At 36.8% G+C, this 20,168-nt stretch overlaps 1 protein-coding gene across 2 annotated transcripts in view; it reads left to right on the top strand.

Moving 5' to 3' along the window:
- Window positions 1-20,168, top strand: part of LOC149568902 (putative 3,4-dihydroxy-2-butanone kinase) — a 227,899-nt gene that overhangs the window by 84,314 nt on the left and 123,417 nt on the right. For both annotated transcript variants that reach the window (XM_089821754.1, XM_089821753.1), the window contains exon 10: window positions 7,553-7,608. In XM_089821754.1, the coding sequence (XP_089677880.1) occupies window positions 7,553-7,608 (56 nt within the window). The remainder of the gene's footprint in view (window positions 1-7,552; window positions 7,609-20,168) is intronic.

The following is a 20,168-nucleotide window of genomic DNA, read 5'->3' on the forward strand; positions in this document are numbered from 1 at the left end:
GCATATTTTCTGAGAAATGTAGGTTTTCAGCTGAGTACAAAATATAGCTTCAGCACTTCACTATTTTCATATTGTACTTGTCTTTGTTTGCCATTTGGCATTATTGGTATCAAAGGAAGGCTAGGATTTTGCAATTGAAAGAGCATTGTAATTTTTAGACTATCTATATTGCAAACCTAGAGTTTGATGATCAACGTATTAGTTTGCATGCCAATTGTTTGACAAAATGTCAATTGGCGGTAAGTTCTCTTTTTGGCATAAACAATGTCATAATTTTGCATACTAAGTGTTTATATTAATGCCACTTGGTTGTAAGTGCATTAATGCCATCTTAGGTTGCATCCAAAGTATTTGTCATAATCACTAGTTGCTGTAGCTGCATATTGTAAGTAGTTTAAGTCACATATTTGTATTGAATATTGCCAAAATTAGTTGCACATTCATGTTAGGTCATTGTTTAGACAATCTGGAGTCTTTTGTAAACATTCTCTTTGATGCAAATCGAAACAAGAGTTATTGCAACAATTTGAAAAGTTATATCAGTCATATGACCCCTTGTATGCAAAGTGTTTGATAAAATTCCTTGAGCTTTCATCAACATTTTTAAGAGCAAATTTAAGGAGGGTTATTACAGTGGTATCAGAGCTTGGTTGCAAAGTGTTTGACGAAATGTCAAACAACTGAAGTATAAAGATTTTTAGTGTTTGAAGCAGTTATAACCTGTTGGGGTCATTACAGATATTTTAAAAAAAACTAGAGATTCTTCAAAAAATTAGAGAAAGATTCAACAAAACTTGTTAAAAATAGTGTTAGATCTTGTTCTAATGACCCAATAGTCTCAAAATCATTTTTAACTACTTAGGAATGATTTTCTATTCATCTAGATGCAACAGAAAGTAAATAGAATTAAAAACGTAGAAAGAAAACCAGAAACCCTGCTTGTGGATATGATTTTTCTTCAAAAAACTACTTGAAATCCTTTTATAATCAATTGAAATCAGTTAACAAGGACTTGAAAGACCAACTCAACCAAATATAAGCACTCAAAGCTTACAAATAATGTTAGGTGGGCCATTTGTTTTTTCTTTAACATTATTGTGCAAACACGAGTGTACTTTTTTACCAGACTCCGTGAATTTTTGCGAAAAACTCAATGAGTACTTGCGTCGAGTCTTGACTTGCAAATAGAAGTCATTAAAACTTGCAAAGCATAAAAACTCGACAAGTTTCAAAAGCTCATAGAGTGCATTGTGAGTCTTCAAACTATGGATCAAAGCAGATGTCAAAATTGACAAGAGAGAGAAAAGTTGAAAGATGATAATTTTATGCATTGTCCTTAGGATTGATAGATTTACTAAGATGAGCTTTGAGGGGCCTTCAAGATGTTCTTTATGTGAAAGTGAATCTGAGACAACTAAGCACTCGTATTCCAATGCCCATTTGCTAGAAAATGTTGGGAATGGTTGTCAAAAGCTTAATTGGCTAACAACTTTTGCCATCGACATTAGGAATTTTCTAAATAGTTGGCCCAAACATGGGAATTCCAGGGTCTATAGTAATTTATGAAAAATTGCTCCTTCCAAACTTATATGGGAAATATGGAAGGAGAGGACTAGAAAAATTATTGCTAACAAAAGTCTGGATTTAACCTCGTTTTTCAGTAAAGTGGAAACATGCATCATAGAGGTAGAAAATAATAACCTCATAAATTCTTATAAGGTAGAAGGTTCTTTCTCCAAGTGGGATGCATAATTGCGAAAAAATTGGTTAAAGCTTATTAAGCCACTGTTGATATATATAAAAGAAAATAAACAAGCTAGGGTGGATTGCAAATGGGAACCCCCTCCAGTATGTCAAGCAAAACTTAATTTTGATGGGGCCTCAAGTGGCAATCTAGGTCCTGTTGGATTAGGATGTATTATACATTTTGACAAAGGTTCTTGGATTATTAAATGTGCCAAGCACTTAGGGGTGCTCTCTAATAATCTAGTAGAATTAGAGGCCTTATCCAATGAATAAACCTTAGCTTAGAAATGGACATTAGAAAGTTAGTCATTTAAGGAGATTCACAAATTATTCTAAACACACTAAGGAAAAGTATTACTAATTCGATTTTACATAGTCGATAAATTTGAAGAAATTAGTATTACACATATATATCGAGAATGAAATAAAGAAGTAGATACATTAGCCAACAAAGGCGCAGATGGTGAGATATCTCTCCTAAAGAATAATTAAGTCATCTAATCCTAAACTTTTAACCTTAAAATAGTAATCAAAGAGAAATAATTTTATTATAATACAGTTATACAAATCATTAGGTCATACTAACACATGGATTGCCATTCAATAGGTTTATTAATAGTACCATTAGAAAGAAGGATAGGAACTTGAAGGTATTACCCAATGCTCGGAGAATCCATCAATGGCTAAAATTTTGTTAAACATTAATTCAGTTCAATTCGTTATAATGATGAAGGGGCAATTACAAATGATACTATGGAAATTAGGCAGGATATATTACAATTGAAAAAAAAAAGAGAATGACATGTATGATGGAGTAAGCTATTAATAGGATGAATAACACTTAAGAATATTATATTTCATAAATTGTATTTATTAGCTTGAATGCAACACTTAAGTATAGAAATTAACAATATGATTAATCATGAGAATCTCCAATTAAGAAAACTTATTGGTGGTAATATGTGATAAACCATACATGTTTACAATGGGTTTATGATATAATGTAAGCATTGCAACTTGATTATGAGGGCAAGGTCCAGATCAAAATAATTAGCCATCAAAATGGAAACATACAGGAAGATTTATCTTTGAAGTAAATAATTAGGTTAACCTTTCGATGCATTTAGACTAAATTTCCTTTATCATTTAGACTAAGATTCACGTGTCAGATGAATAACTTACATTAATTCAGATAAATATAATAAGACCTTTTATTGATTTCTTCTAACAACAATCTTGGTCAAGAGGAAAGTATATGCAGGCAAAAAGCGGACAATCAAATATAAAGTCAATGCAGCTACTAAAAAAGAAACTGCAGAGAGAAACATACAAAGAAAAATCTCAAATTGAGTAAATTGAGGAATCGTGTATAAACTGTATAAATTAATAATAAAAAAGTTTTAGCTTTGGCCTTTTACTGATAAAAAAAAGAACACAACATTGTTATTGCATATTTGGACTATTATACTTCCAACAGAAACATTGTAGATTATACTCAATGAAAAAAACAACCTTATTGCATATTTGGATTCCTTTGAAATCTTTAAAATGAACAACACTTGGTTTGAGGTTTTATACAAAAGCTATGGCCTGTACAAGTCACTCCATTTGGTGAAGCGAACAATAGGTGGGCAGTTTTGATTTTTGAATTGTTGAAGTATAGAGGTTTTCTTTCGTAAAACCAACATTTTATTGTTAAACCTGATAGCCATGTAATGTGGCAGTTTCTTTTTTATCAATTTTGGGGCAGTTTCTTTTTTATCAATTTGTTAATGCATCTAGCTGTCTCTTCAGTTTTGAGACTCTGAGGAGTCCTTCGGTTTGTTAAGGGATACTTTCAGCATAATAAAGATGACGAGACAGAGAACGAATAAAGTAGTGTAATTGTGGATAAGTAAATTGGCAATGAATGACAGAGTAACCGAATGTTCTTTTAGGTGACAATACTCTATTGTGCAAGTTATTTAATCATAGGAACATCATCCATCGAGGGTTTGGTAACAAGACCTATACATGAAAATATGCTTTTAATCGGGCCAAACAATAGAAGTTTCAATGGTGAAGGACCTCAGGTCTCCCTAAAATGAGCCTAGAGAAGATAAATTTCTTTCTTTCACGACTCTTGGAGGACCTCAAGATAGTTATAAATCAACATCACCTAGTAGATGAAAGACACTAGGAGAAGGAGGTAACAAGGCATGACAACAGTTAACAAGGTATCACCTCAAAAGTATGAAGAAGTGTTTCCAAAGAAGAGGATATCTTCGAAGGCAAAACTGGAGCAAAGGGAGAAATACTGTATCATGCAAATGCAGAGTAGAAATGTGGAGAATATGTCCCACCAACTTCAACATTTTGTAGTCCAAGAGAGTTGGCTAGAAAGCATCAAGTTCTTTAAGAAAGGTATGTGCAAGACATAACTACAAGAACTTTCCATCCATGCACTTGATTGGTTAGTGTAGTAGTATAGTGAGGATGTGCAAGAAGCAACAAATAAATTCTGGAGGTTCCAATATCTTGAAGAAAGAAGGATGAAAAATGAATTAGTGTTTATGAAACGAGCAAGTTCAAGGTGAATTCACTCCATAAGGAGGTGTGTGATCACTTGATTTGTGCATGTGTAATCTAATACCTCTTGTAAACATTTAAAATCTCTTGTTTTGTGCATTCTTTATATATAAACTCCAATCACATCTTTGTCCAAATATCATAAAATGATAGCATATATGGCCAAGCTAAAATTTGGAAAAAGAACCTACAACAATACAAGTGTTGAGGAGTGAACAACTCTTACATATAATCATCATCCCCATTGCAAGCATGTAGTGGTAAGGAAATTTCAGCTGACTATCTAATTAAACATTTATATGTATGGCTAGTAAGAAACACATCAAAGGTTCTTCATATTGATTAATGATACCAATTATCGTTCGAGAAAGAAAGTTGGTCAACTTCATTTAATGAGCAAGAAAGCAAGAAACCTACTCATCAAGCATGAGAAAAGGATAGCAGGCAAACTTTAGAACTAGAAAGGACAACAAAAAATATCACTTTGGTAGAATCAAGTAGGGCTTAAAATCATTCAAATAATGAAAAAAGGCAACAAATTTGATTGCTCAAGAACAAGAAGAAACAATAGACAAGACCTGTTGATTTTCTGAGCCTAAATGTTTCATTGGTAAGAGGAACATGACAAGTGGAAGGTAATAACTCCTTCATTATGGAGGATTGTAAGATTTGGCTGCGGAGATAGCCACCCAAGATCTAAAGGCGTAATGTAAAGTAGAATACCTATGCAGAATCAATATGTCACAAATAAACTACATCCTCATCAGGAATACAATAGAAATAGATCAAATTAACTGAATTGATATTACAAAGAAAACCTCTTGGTTATTTAGATATTTTAATCGCTTTGAAGAAGCTTTAAATGATTAGTGGAGAACATGAAAAGAAACTGCAAACATAACATTTGTGTTTATTTCTGGGTGGGATAAAAGGGACCAATAAGCTCTTACATTTATTTGTCTCGTTTGTTTTGGATAGTTCAAATCTACCTTTTCCATTGAATAGAAGCTTCACATAAAGCCTAGATGAGTTTGTAGGGAATGGATTCTTCAAAGTAGAAGATGAGGATTTTATTGACATCACTTAGAATGATGCTCATGAAGGCAATCACATTTTTGTAATGAGTATATATGCCACATGGAGATGAAATAACTAACTCTTCATTTGAAGAGTTGGTAGGTTTCTCCTTGCTTGAAGAGAAAACAACAGGAGTTTTTAAGAGCTTTAATGGTAGGATTAGTGTAGAATCTACATCACAAGCTAAAAGGAACAATAAGTTCACTATTAAAGTGGCAAAGCAATCTACATAAGAACATATTTATTATTAAGAAACAAATTGGCTTTGAAATGGAACAAATCAATCACTTGTGCACTTGTAATTATTGCACTAAAGAAGGTCATGAAGAGTAGATCTGGTGGCCAAAAACATCTGGAAAGAAAAGTTAGGCTGAAGGTAGGGATACCAGTCAAGTTGACAAGGTGGTTAAGCTTTTGTGCCAATGACTCAGCATGTAGCTTTTGTGACATGTGGATTATTGAGTCAGGATCATCTCAGAATGTAACATACTGTAAAGAATGGTTAGCTTGCGCTAAGCGTTGACAATTATTTTGCACCTGTGGGAGTTGTTGATGATTGCTCTTAAAAGGTTGTTGGTAAAGACAATTTTATCATGACCCTTCCTAGTTGTGGCAAATGCAATTAATGATCTGTATCTACTTTCATTTACACATAGTTTACATTCAGTAAGATAACTAAAACTAGGAGCTGATGTTCAATGAAGAAACTTGTCATAAAAAAAAATTGGAATATAATTTGGCATGCTATATGGTGGTATAATATGGCATGATTAAGCACTTCAATTGGCTCTTTGTGTGTGTGTCTCTCTTGAGCAGAGTCATTTTATTATGATTTAGTATGTTAATCTGGTGCCAAGGTTAATAGAATAACCTGGGAGGTATTTAGACCAGTAGCAGTATCAGAACAATAATGGTAAGGCATAATCTTTTCTTTTTTATTAATATTGTTATACTTATCAATGACAATCTGTTGCCAAGGATAATAGGAGAACCTGGGATGTGATTGGACTAGTATTAGATCTAGAACTACAGTGGAAGGGTATAGTGTCTTCAAGGAATGTACTTGCAACATAGGATACAGTTGAATGAAATCATATTATAATCAGATGTGATCACCATGTTTGGTTCAAGTATGAGTACTAAAATGCATCAGTATCACAAAAAACCATTTTAATAGTTAATGGATAGGTTAGTGTTAAGATTTGAAGGACCGAGGGAAGAAATATACATGATGGCTAGTAGTGAGCGTACCAATAAGTCCAAGAAGATACTACTGTTGGATATAATGGAGGTAAAGGAACAACAAGAAAAATAAAAAAAATAAAACAAGTGCACTGTGCTTTGATGAAGACAATGTTTAGCTTGGAAAGTAGCAAAATATCACGAGTATAGTTTTGTTATTTTGATAGAATTGTGTTTGCGATTGCATTTTTCATCCATTTTCTCTTTACCTGTGTGATTTTATCTGCCTAGTTGGAATCTCTGTGTTTCTAATGACAAAGTATGAGCAAGTTGATTTAATGGAGCATATTAAGTGCTTATTTTTTAAGATTTTATTTTTATTTGGTTTACTTTCTTCAACCTTCCATTTTTTTAATATATTAAGATAGTTAAAAAGATCAAATACGTCCTTGTTCAGTCTAAGATTTTTCTCAAAACAAAACCGATAAGAAGTGTACTATCAGCTATCAGCTTGATGTCCTATGCTATCATCACCATGACCTGCCTTGTATACAATTACAAAGTGAAGGCATAGCCATCAGACCTTCTGTTGTTTTAGATAAATTCCATTGTGTAATATCCAGCATTCATGTTGACCTTTTATTATCTGTAGTAAGTTGGAAACCTTCGATTTACGTGCTTTCAAACAAAATTCTTGCACTCTTATTTCCTTGATGCATTGGGGACATTACTTGTCTCTGTTTCATTTCTATATAAGTAACATTATCCAATAACATTAAATAATATTATGCATAATGTCATTTCTTTTTAATGTGTTCTGTTTCTAGCTTTGTTTGTACTAGATATAAATCTGCTGATCAAGGTATATTTAAGTTAGTGCATTCTTAACTGTACATGGATCTTCTCTCTACATGGTTCCGATTTAATTGTTTGGAAATAAATAGATTTTTCACTGAAGTGATTTGTTGGGTGGTTGCAGGAACCGCAATATATTCCGACCAAACGTGGAAGTAGGGTTGCATTACTGGTGAATGGGTATGCATGTATTACAAAAGTATTTGAAAAGAATTTCATCTGTTGAATATGTTGGGAAATTCTTTTAACTTAGGAAACAAAGGTGGATGTAAAAAATGTAAACTGTTCCCTGGGTTTTCTGACATATTAGTTTTATGATAACATTCAGTTATCTCAATTTAGTCTAACTACATAAACTATGATGCTATGTATGATTTGTTTAATTGTTATTAGTTAATGGACACGCTACTTAATATTTTTTACATCTTAGTTCTAAAAAAAATCGTGATAATCAAATTGATCACAAGTCCACAATCTGATGACTTTACTTCCATTATTGAGAATTAGAACATGTTCAAATCATATGTAATGCAGAAAATGCTGTCTTTTAACAGTAAAACTTCTAATTGAGAACTATAACACCTTAATTCTTTTCAATGCAATAAATGCTGTATTCTACAATACCTAGTTTCATTATAACAATGTCTCATCAGGCACTGTTTGTTGGAAATATTGTTGTCGTTGATGTCAAAAGGGAGAACACGATTGCTGTCATTATATTTCTGCTGTTGAAGCAGGGTCAAATTAGATGATGTTTGCACTGGTTGTATGTTATGTGCAGCCTTCACCAACCTCCATGGTGGTTCAGTGCTATTCTTTGGCATCTAATTTTTTTATCACTTCTCCTTGAGTTTGGCATTCACATTCCTATGAAAGTTAAAATAAATAAAATTATTATTTTTGTAGGACTTTATGGGCTGGGTCACCAAGCATGATGAGTTGACTGTTTTGGGGTTATTGACATCCATTTTTTGCAGTGTTCCACAGGGACGTGTCCCCTATGGTTTTGGGGTCGTACCTGTACGAGGGACGAAATGGGGATGCGAGGACGGATTTTGGCCGTACCTTGAGTCGTCCCCTTTTTTGCAAATTCGGAAACATCCCCTGAAACGGCCAATTTTTTTTGGTTGGAAACTTGGGGATAGCAAGCAGTACCGGGTATGGTTTTGCTGTCCCCTATCTGTCTCCGAAATCGTTGGCCGTCCCCTTTTTTCCAGCCAATCTGGTAAAGGCAAAACACACCCAAGAAATCATTTTTTTTTTCTCTAATTTTTGCTGTCCTCGTGGTCCCTACTCATCTTAAAGACATAATAAAAATATGCAACCCATATTTAGTCAATTAAACACTAACTCTTCTACTCATTTTTAGATTTGACATACTTGCTAAGAGGAAGAAAAAAACATCAGAGCATTAGCAGCAGTGAAGAAAGATTATGTTTAGTATTTACTAACTATTTTAGTTGGACTTATCTTTATTTCATTATGATTTCAGCATGATACTTGGAGCCTTTGGGCATTTTGATTTTATCTATATATGTATGTGATATTGTTATAATGAAAGTACTTAGTATTTGCCATTTGAAATATTTCATGTATTGATCTTCTAAAATGTCCATGGTGAATGGTTTATCAATGTTATGATACACATATTTGAATTTTGTCTCTATATATTAAAAACCCCCTATGTTTTTAATCGCCATCTCCTGAGGTCTTGTCCCCTAAATTTTGGCCTTGACCCATACCCGTACCGAAAACACGTCCTTGTCTAGGAAACTCTGTGGAGCATGGATTTTTTGCACTCAAATGGGCTGACCTCCGAAGCACAATGACACATCTTGGGGAAATAAAACAAACTTGTTTATGCTCATCTGTGGCCGACCCCTTTTGATGAGTCACCCCTCTTGTGTGAGAGATGCATTTGTGTGGTATAAAAGATGTTTGTGGTGGAAGAATAAGGGAAGCACTTTAGAGGAACATTTTAGTATATCAAAACACTTTTGAAGCAAAATTTGAGCAAATTGATTTGAAGAGTTAGAGCAGATTTATGGCAGATTCGTTTAAGCAGAATTTCTCAAGAAGACTAAGATTTTGTTGTGCTAAAGGTTGATGCCTCTCAAGAGAAGAGATTAGTATCTCTATTAAAGTAATATTGTCACATTTAGCTTATAATGGTCACTTAAATTGATTGGTTAGTTTTTGGTAACTTTCTTATATGTCCCTAGTTCTCGATTATTTCCATTATGGAAAGATCTTTTGGATCGCCTATTTAAAGAGTCTTCCTCTCCTTTGTAATATATCGATTATCTTGATCATTTTACGGTACCAGAGTATAGGTGTTTTATGGTTTTTGTTGGTTTGAGTTCGAGTTCAGATTTGGGTTTGCGAACCCAGTTTCTTGGTTGGCAAACTGTTGAAATGGGGTTGGGTTCATTAGTACAAAAACTTTTTAAAGTAATGCTAACTTTCAATCTCACCGAACTTGTCCGATCCTTGGCCCAACTCCACGGTACACTTTCTTCACCAAGCACATGACACTTTACCTACTAATTTAATAATTTATTTGTAGATAGGAGAGGTGGCTACTACCCAGATATGCCCCACCCTCACCCCCCAATTGATTGGGTCCGATCCCTTGTTGGGTATACGATGGGCAAAAATGTTGGTTCATGAACAATAACCAGGGCCCCACTTTGTTTCTGTAATGTCCCCTTTCTAGCATTCATAGCATGATGTTGTCGTTAGCCTATTTCCCCACAGTCCCGTAGGCTAACTAGGACATTAAAGGGGCTTAGAGGCCATTTGGCCTAGATAGTTTCAGTTGCAGGTCTTTCTGAGGGGTTCTAAGGCAACTTTGGGCATACTTACTATTTATAGTAAGTCATCTTGGACATGGCCGGACATTCAGTCACAGTGATATGTCGATGGTAATTGTTTAAAATCGACAGTAAGACTTATTTATCATTGATAAGATTTGTTATGCATTGATAAAGCCATTTTATACAGTTAAATTTAAATATTTAACTTTATTAATGCATAGACTATAGTTTGTGGGAAATATTTAAATTAAAAGAGTTCCCTTTATTTTTATAACACATTGGAAACATAAGGTACATAAAGGGAGTTATGTTTTATCCCACATTGAGAAAACGAAGGATTGAGCTCTTGTGAGAACACTATAAAAGAAATGGAAGAGCTTTTTTTGTTGTATGCTTGGATGAAGATTAATGTTATGTTGCTGGATATCTGATTATCGGGCTTGGAGGACGGAATCCCTCTTTGCTAGCATTCTCTTCGCTGTTGGAAGACACAGTCAGGAGGATCAAGGGTGTTTTCACTTCAGGGAACACACTGGGTTTCATTTGGGGCGTTTGCATAAAGAAATTTACAAGGGTTTGAGGTGCAGATCTGAAGTTAGTTATTGCTATAGTGCCGCATGAACAGTATTTTGCTACAGTCGGCATGAACAGTATTTTGCTACAGTACGGCGTGAACAGTGTTGGTATCAAGTTTACTTGTTTTTCCGGCTGATTAGAAGTTTGGAGGGCTGGCGACTACATCTGCAAAATACTACGGCAACTAATTCCAGGTTTCTTCTGTCAAATTTTGATATTTTGCATAATAATTGTTGAATACAAGTCTGAATAGTTGTTGCGGCCTTTAAGGCAGTTGTAAGTGCACATCTACATTTAAAAATCACCCTTTATTAGCAGATTGAAAGAGTTTCCAGATTTTTCATATACTATTGAATGTGTGCCAAGTGTTTGTGAAAATGTTATGATGTGTATTATGCATTTTAATGTTACTTCATAGTTGTTCGTAAATCTACTCATTGGAAAGCAATTTATTGAGGAAATCAGCTTTATGAGTTTGCATACAAAGTGTTTGACAATATTCCTTAAGTTAAATTTTTGCAAGTCAAAGTTCAAATCAAGGGAGGATATTACAGTGGTATCAGAGCTATAAGTCCTGCCATCCTGTGGAGGTCTTATAGGAAATTTGGAACTGGCGGATAGAGGGGAAAGTGTTTGATGAAATGTCAAAACACTAAAATCAGAGCATTTATGTTTGAGCATGCGACAGGGGACTTATAATTTCCGCAATACCAGAGCAAGACAAAGTAAGAGTTCAGACCTGCAAAGCAAACAGTCTAGTTCATCCGTACAGGGGGGTATAGAATCCAATCATACAGACACAGCGGAGGTATTCTTTGATCAAGACAGCAATATGGGTGACCGAGATGACAGGAATACAAGATTAGGTGGAGGCGGGAATGCCGGTCCAGAGCCTGGAGAGGAAAGATTCTTACAGTTATTAGAGACCTTGGTACAGGGTCAGCGAGTAGCAGAACAAAGGGCACAAGAACAGAATCAGAGATTGGATCTTATGATGCAGATGATGGCTCGTCAAATGGGGTTGAATGCTAACATGGATGGAGGAAATAATCAGAATGGTAACAATCAGAATGGAAATGATTAGGATGGGACACATAATGGAGATGAACAAGTTGGGAACAATTTCGGTCATGCACCCCAGCGAGCTAGGACAGTGAGTTCAAGGCCCATGATTCCTACATTTCCTCCTAGAGCTCCAGAGCAGCTCGTACCAGAGCCCCAGATTACTGATATACAGGACTAGTTGAGAAGAGATTGGGAAGCCGGAGGGCCAGATTTTACTGCTGCAATTACCTTTAGGGAGTATAGGGATGTGTGGATGAAACATATGCCACGTGGACATGACAGGAACCAGAGCTATGAGCTACGGAAGAAAGTAGGGAGACTTGAGTTACCATATTATGATGGCTAAGGAAAGTCTACAGCAAGAGCTTGGGTTCAAAAGCTTGACACATACTTTCAATTGAACCCTATGCCCGAGGAAGAAGCTATTAAGTATGCAGCAATTCATCTGGATGGGTTAGCACACGAGTGGTGACATCATGGTATGGTCACTATGGGACATGCACACATTACCTCATATGTGGAGTTTACAGAGAGGCTGATTGAACGTTTTGATAGGAAGGATCCAGAACTCCATTTCAAGGAGTTAGCTCAGCTTAAACAGTGGGGATCATTGGAAACATACATTTCAGAGTTTCAGAAACTTGCAGTGTTAGTAACAGATGTATCTGAATGGAGGATACTAGTTCTATTTATGGATGGGTTAGCTGATCCGTTGAGAGGGTGGATTAAAGCTCTCAACCCTCCCAGTTTGCAAGAAGCCATTAAGAAAGCTCGTGACATGGATTCCTCTTCATCTTCAAAAAATAAATTCCAGGCAAAGAGTTTCCCTTCAAGGAAAGATAAGGACAGGAAACCTTTTCATCAAGAGGTTCAGCCAACTAAGGAGGAAAGTAAGAGGTTGGACAATGAAACACTTAATGATTTCAGGAAAAAGAAGCTTTGTTTTCATTGCAGGGAGCCTTGGGATTTGTCACGTAAGTGTCCATTGAAAGCAAAAGCTAAGCAGATGGAGTACTTTTCAGCCGAAGAGTCAGTAGATGGAGATTCAGAGCAGTCATCCTAATCAGATGGAGATGATGATAGTTCTTCACAGGAGGAAGCACGCGGTGATAGCATGATAGCTCAGGTGTCAAGTATATAGGAGGCCGTCACTTTCAGAGTTAGGGGAACCTTGGATGGACAGAGAGTTGTGGCACTCATTGATACAGGGGCGACACATAACTTCATTGATGAGAAGTTTGTGACACGCAGAGGGCTACATACAGAGGAGCATAGGGGATTTAAGGTGATGGTTGCCGATGGCTTCAAAATTGAATGTACCAAGAAAATCTCCAACTTGCAGCTTCGTTTGGGAGATTATGACATGACAGGAGATTTCTTTGTGGTCAACATTGGTGATCAGGATATGGTGCTTGGGATGAACTGGATGAAGTCTCTGGTAGAGTTTACATTTAACCTTGAGAAAATGGAAATGAGGTTTGAGGCAAATGGTAAGAAGATAGTGCTCAGGGGTTTGTCAGATGGGAGACTTCGAGTGGTGTCACTCAAGCGGATGCAGAGTTTCTTTAGACATGATCAGGTGCAGTGGGCAGCAGAGTTTAGAGTAATGCCTGAGATGACAGAGCAGCATAAACAAGAGTATCCACCTGATGTACAAAAAATAATAACCAAACATGCTAAGGTGTTTGGTGAGATACCTCCAGGGAGACCCCCGGATAGGGGAATCGAGCATGTTATTGAATTAGAGGAAGGGGCTAAGCCAGTTATCATCACACCTTACCGCCATCCAAAGAGATATAAGGATGAAATAGAAAAGGCAATTAAGGAGTTGATTGACATGGGACACATACGGCCAAGCAAAAGTCTTTTCGCTTCTTCAGTAGTATTGTTGAAGAAGAAGGATGGTACAATGAGGATGTGCATTGATTATAGGGAGCTAAACAAGAAGACAATCAAGAACCGATACCCTATCCTACGCATCGATGAGCTTATTGATGAATTGCATGGTGCATGCTACTTCTCCAAGATTGATTTGAGATCCGGCTACCATTAGATACGGGTTAAAGAGGTGGATGTGGAGAAGACAACTTTTAGATGCCACTATGGACATTTTGAGTTCTTAGTCATGCCCTTTGGGTTGACAAATGCCTCTGCCACTTTCCAGTCCTGTATGAATAGAGTGTTCAGAGATCAGTTGAGGAAGTTTGTGTTGATATTTTTTGATGATATACTGATATACAACCCTACTTGGGAGGAACATTTGAAGCATATTGATACAGTGCTCAGTATTCTAGAGAGGGAGTCATTATATGCTAAGATGAGTAAATGTGAGTTTGGGATGATAGAGTTGCTCTATCTAGGGCATATTATTAGTGCAGGAAGTGTTCGGGTTGACCCAGACAAGATCAGGGCCATTCTGGATTGGCCACCACCGAGGAACACTTCACAACTCAAGGGATTTCTCGGGCTTTGTGGGTTCTATCGCAGATTTGTGAAGGGATTTTCACAAATAGCAGCACCACTTACAGATTTGACACGGAAAGATAGTTTCAAGTGGTCAGAGAGGGCTCAGGATTGTTTTGACAGGTTTAAGGAGCTGATGAGTACATGTCCTGTTTTAGCCACTCCAGATTTCACCAGGCCTTTTGAGCTGCAGTGTGATGCCTTGGGAGAGGGCATAGGAGCTGTTCTCATGCAAGACAAACATCCCATCGCATATGAGAGTAGAAAATTACAAGGTGTGGAGAGAACCTACAGCATCTACGACAAAGAGATGCTAGCAATCATGCACGCGCTAGCTAAGTTCAGGCAGTACTTAGTGGGAAGCCGATTCACAGTAAAAACAGATCATAATAGCTTGAAACATTTCCTTGGACAGAAGGACTTTAATGACAGGCAACAGAAATGGGTGAGTAAATTACAGGCCTATGATTTCGACATAGCCTATGTCAAAGGGAAGAAAAATATTGTTGCAGATGCTTTATCTAGAAGGCCTCATTTGCTTGCTGTTGGGATAGTCATGGATGATTGGAGAGAGATGATCTTGGCAGAATATGCTAAGGATAGTTGGGCATCTAGCATTATTGAGGGAGCTATTTAAGATAGTCGATACACTGTCGTAAATGATCTGATCATCTACAAGGAAAGGATTTATTTAGTACCCGGGTCTGCTATGAAGCAGAAGATTTTGAGGGCATTTCATGATTCACCAATGGCAGGACATCCCAGATTCTTTAAGACATTGCCAGGTGAGAGAGCGCTTCACTTGGAAAGGACTCAAATCAGAGGTGCTTCAGTTTGTTAGGGAATGCCTTGTGTGTCAGCAGAACAAACAGGAACATTCTTTTCCGGGTGGTTTACTACAGCCCCTACCCATACCAGAGAAGAAGTGGGATAGCATTTCCATGGATTTTATCACAGGCCTCCCCAAGGCACAGGGTCGGGATTGCATCTTTGTTGTGGTAGACAAATTGACGAAATTTGCACATTTCTTTGCAATTTCGTCTACACATTCAGCAACACAAACAGCAGAACTATTTTTTCGAGAGGTATTCAGACTACATGGGATACCACGGAGCATAGTCAGTGACAGAGACAACAGATTTATGAGCCACTTTTGGTAGGAGTTGTTTAGGTTATGTGGAACAGAGCTCACTCCGAGTACCAGCTACCACCCCCAAACTGATGGGCAGACAGAGATAGTGAACAAATCGGTTGAAAGGTACCTTCGAAACTACATTGCAGGAGAGCAGAAGGCTTGGGTGAAGTGGCTACATCTAGGGGAGTACTGCTATAATACCTCTTTCCATATGTCCATTCAAATGTCCCCTTTTATGGCACTGTACGGGTATGATGCTCCTAATTTTTTGGATTTGTTATTTGGGGACAACAGGGTGCTTAAGGCCAAGGATACTTTGTAGGAGTGTCAGGACATTATGCGATCCTTGAAGGAAAATTTGCAAAAGGCACAAAATCAGCAGAAGCAATATGCTGATCAGCACAGGGTTGAGAGGTCTTTTGAGGTGGGAGATATGGTGTACCTCATGTTACAGCCGTATAGACAGTCCTCTCTCAAGAAGAGTGGAGCAGAAAAATTGAAACCACGCTACTATGGACCGTTCAAAGTAATCAGGAGAGTGGGCGAAGTAGCTTATGAGTTGGAGTTGCCTGCAGACAGTAAAGTGCATAATGTGTTCCATGTGTGACGCCTTAAGAAGGCATTGGGTCACAATGTGGTGCCTTCAGTAGTATTGCCACCTCTTGATGATGAGGGAAAGCTTATCTTGGTTCCCGAGGCCATACTTGACTCTAGGGAGAGGGTGCTTCGTAGGAGGACTATTAGGGAGTATCTAGTGAAGTGGAGGAACCTACTTGTCGAGGATGCTACTTGGGAAAATGAGTAGATATTGCAGCATCCAGAGCTGAAATTGCTTGAGGACAAACAATTTTGGGAAGGGCGGACTGTAATGTCCCCTTTCTAGCATTCATAGCATGATGTTGTCGTTAGCCTATTTCCCCACAGTCCCGTAGGCTAACTAGGACATTAAAGGGGCTTAGAGGCCATTTGGCCTAGACAGTTTCAGTTGCAGGTCTTTTTGAGGGGTTCTGAGGCAACTTTGGGCATACTTACTATTTATAGTAAGTCATCTTGGACATGGCCGGACATTCAGTCACAGTGGTATGTGGATGGTAATTGTTTAAAATCAACAGGAAGACTTATTTATCATTGATAATATTTGTTATGCATTGATAAAACCATTTTATAAAGTTAAATTTAAATATTTAACTTTATTAATGCATAGACTATAGTTTGTGGGAAATATTTAAATTAAAAGAGTTCCCTTTATTTTTATAACACATTGGAGACATAAGGTACATAAAGGGAGTTATGTTTTATCCCACATTGAGAAAACGAAGGATTGAGCTCTTGTGAGAATACTATAAAAGAAATGGAAGATCTTTTTTTGTTGTATGCTTGGATGAAGATTAATGGTATGTTGCTGGATATCTGATTATCGGGCTTGGAGGACGGAATCCCTCTTTGCTAGCATTCTCTTCGCTGTTGGAAGACACAGTCAGGAGGATCAAGGGTGTTTTCACTTCAGGGAACACACTGGGTTTCATTTGGTGCGTTTGCATAAAGAAATTTACAAGGGTTTGAGGTGCAGATCTGAAGTTAGTTATTGCTATAGTGCCGCATGAACAGTACTTTGCTACAGTCGGCATGAACAGTATTTTGCTATAGTACGGTGTGAACAGTGTTGGTATCAAGTTTACTTGTTTTTCCGGCTGATTAGAAGTTTGGAGGGCTGGCCGACTACATCTGCAAAATACTACGGCAACTAATTCCAGGTTTCTTCTGTCAAATTTTGATATTTTGCATAATAATTGTTGAATACAAGTCTGAATAGTTGTTGCAGCCTTTAAGGCAGTTGTAAGTGCACATCTACATTTAAAAATCACCCTTTATTAGCAGATTGAAAGAGTTTCCAGATTTTTCATATACTATTGAATGTGTGCCAAGTGTTTGTGAAAATGTTATGATGTGTATTATGCATTTTAATGTCACTTCATAGTTGTTCGTAAATCTACTCATTGGAAAGCAATTTATTGAGGAAATCAGCTTTATGAGTTTGCATACAAAGTGTTTGACAATATTCCTTAAGTTAAATTTCTGCAAGTCAAAGTTCAAATCAGGGGAGGATATTACAGTTTCCCAACTATAGCCTCCCACCCATGTTAGGTATAGAATTGAAAAACACTTAAGACCATTTAGCTATTCTAAGGGTGGGACTTAGTGTGCTTTCTCAGAGGGCGGTTACTCAATGAACTTTTGTTTCATGTGATGTCTTCTATTATCTATGTGGTGGTTGCACTTTCTAATGTGGCTTGGATCACATCACATGGGCTATAGGAATACCTATGTAGGTACAGGTTCACTAGATGTCGAAAAGTCCACTACCCCTACTTCTTTTGCTTCTTCCTGAACAAGTGAAGATCAGAGGTGGTTGAGCAAATATAGTTCTAGGGTTGGTCTAGTCAATAAGTACATGAATTGATATGTAGGTCCCCAGGTGAATAAGTTTCATAGCTGAGATGACTCACCCACAAGAAAAGATATAGATTTTACCCCACCTAGTCTCCTCGTTATCCAAGCCATCTTTGAGTACACGCTTTGTTCTACCCACAGATTTTTGTGCAATGTCATCCCCATTTTGTACTTTAGCTTCTAGACAATCCTCTCTTTCTTTTACTCTGTTAACGGGAATAGGTCAAGGTGTTAGTATTTTTCCTTGATGTGTGTATGCATGGGCTGGCATCTTTTGTGGTGGTGTTCATGCATGCTAGGTGTCAACCTTTAGTTGTGCTATCATGTATTTTTCTTCCACTAGGTGTGTTTCTTTCATTGGCCACATAGACGACTTGAAGCTGCTTATATTGGGCGATGTTCAAATGTCAAACTTGTTTTGTGTAAGAGACCTGGTGGTTACCGTCAGCGCTGAAGTCGCCATCTATATTTGACTGGGCAATTACTCTTGTGCTCAGGTTGGTGTTGGGTTGATAGTCCCTCGAATATGCTGTCAATGTTTTGTGTTTGTAACATCTTTTGTATATATGTCTGCTTTGAAGGCGTTTTGTATGAAATATGTATTCCTCTTTGTATTTTCAATTGATGTCTCTAACTACCGAAATAAGCTATGGTTATTGGAGGACGATGTGTTCTTTTCCTATGCTTGCAGAGGCATTTTTATTGATATCGCATATGTGTAGCTACCAAGAAATTTGTAGTTTGCTTGATAGCTTTGCAAAACTCAGTTGATATAGTAATAGTAGTAAGGACGTTGCACAATGCCAAAAAATGCATCAAGTTTTCTTAAAACTCTGGAAGAGTAGAATCATCATAATTGTAAAACAATGTATTATTGGCGTCCTTGTGGCATATTCTCGGCAGGTTGAAGACGATAGGATGGAACTCCTAGATAGATAGTAGTTGGTTATTTTAGGGTGGTGCATGCATAAATGTGGAAGGGGCTGCAAGTTTTTCTTTCTCGCATTAGACCAAAAACAACAGCTGGTTGAATATTACGATATGACATATTCTATCTGTACGATAGATGAAAAAGTTTGGCTATAGAAGAAGTCTTGGAGGGAGCAGTTTTTCTTTTTGTGGGGGAACAAATGTATTGTGGAGGTGAGGTGAGTTAAAAAAAAAAGGTGTATATTATTCATCTAAACAGAAGCAACTCGTGTAAAGTTTCTGCAAATTCTGCTACTAAATCAGATTGAGATAATAGCTTCTTTGTAGAGCTTTCTGTAGATGATCTTCTATAACCAAGCTTGAATGAAGTGATAGCAATAATATAACTATTATTCTGGAAACGTTTTATCTCTGCAAGTGTTCATCTAGGGCAGTATTATTAAAGGAGCAGACTATATGTTTATTGTGTGTCCTTTATTTACAACCGCACCTTGTATATATACGGCAACCAAAGGGCATGTTCCTTGAAGGGACATGACCCTAGCTAGGTCGGCCCTTAATAGATTTCCCATAATCGGCACCAATGGAGAATAGGTTTTGTAATCACATTAACTAAGATTAGTTAAGTTCACACAACACTTATTATCTCAAACAAGATGCCGATCATGCCTATGAAGGGACAATTATATATAAGCTTTCATTAGTAAAGAATTTCATGCAAGATAAGATCTGTGCGATTTGCCCAATCAGATTAGTATGGTAATCGAAGTTACAGATTTAACACTCCCTCTTAACTTGATAATCATACTTAGAGATAACATATCTAGCATCATCAATTACGGTGAATAAGCACAGTTTGATACTTTATATTTATCTGAATCTTCCAAGCATGTGGTATCATTGAACACATGATACTATGTCATATTACTATACCTGTGGTATGACTTATCTTTGATACTAGTGATAACAATATTTCAAAGCATACAATATATAGGATAAAATCCAAAGAATGATTAAATTCTTAATTTATCCAAGTTGTGACTCATAGGTACTGGCAGTCCTATATCACAGCATGATCCTGAGTTTAAGATCTACCAGAATATAGGATAAAATCCGGAGAATGATTAAATTCTTCATTTATTCAAATTGTGACTCATAGACATAGAAATGTCTACATCACAATATGATCTTAAACTCCTCTAGATTTGACAGTAGTTCTATACTGTTCAACACATTATCTAAGAGATCATTGTCTTTCATAATGTCTTTTATACAAGTGTTATTATCTCAGAGATTGTCACCTC

Source organism: Cupressus sempervirens, chromosome 3, assembly GCF_028749045.1.
Source record: "Cupressus sempervirens isolate cs-2001-9-10 chromosome 3, ASM2874904v1, whole genome shotgun sequence".
NCBI lineage: Eukaryota > Viridiplantae > Streptophyta > Pinopsida > Cupressales > Cupressaceae > Cupressus > Cupressus sempervirens.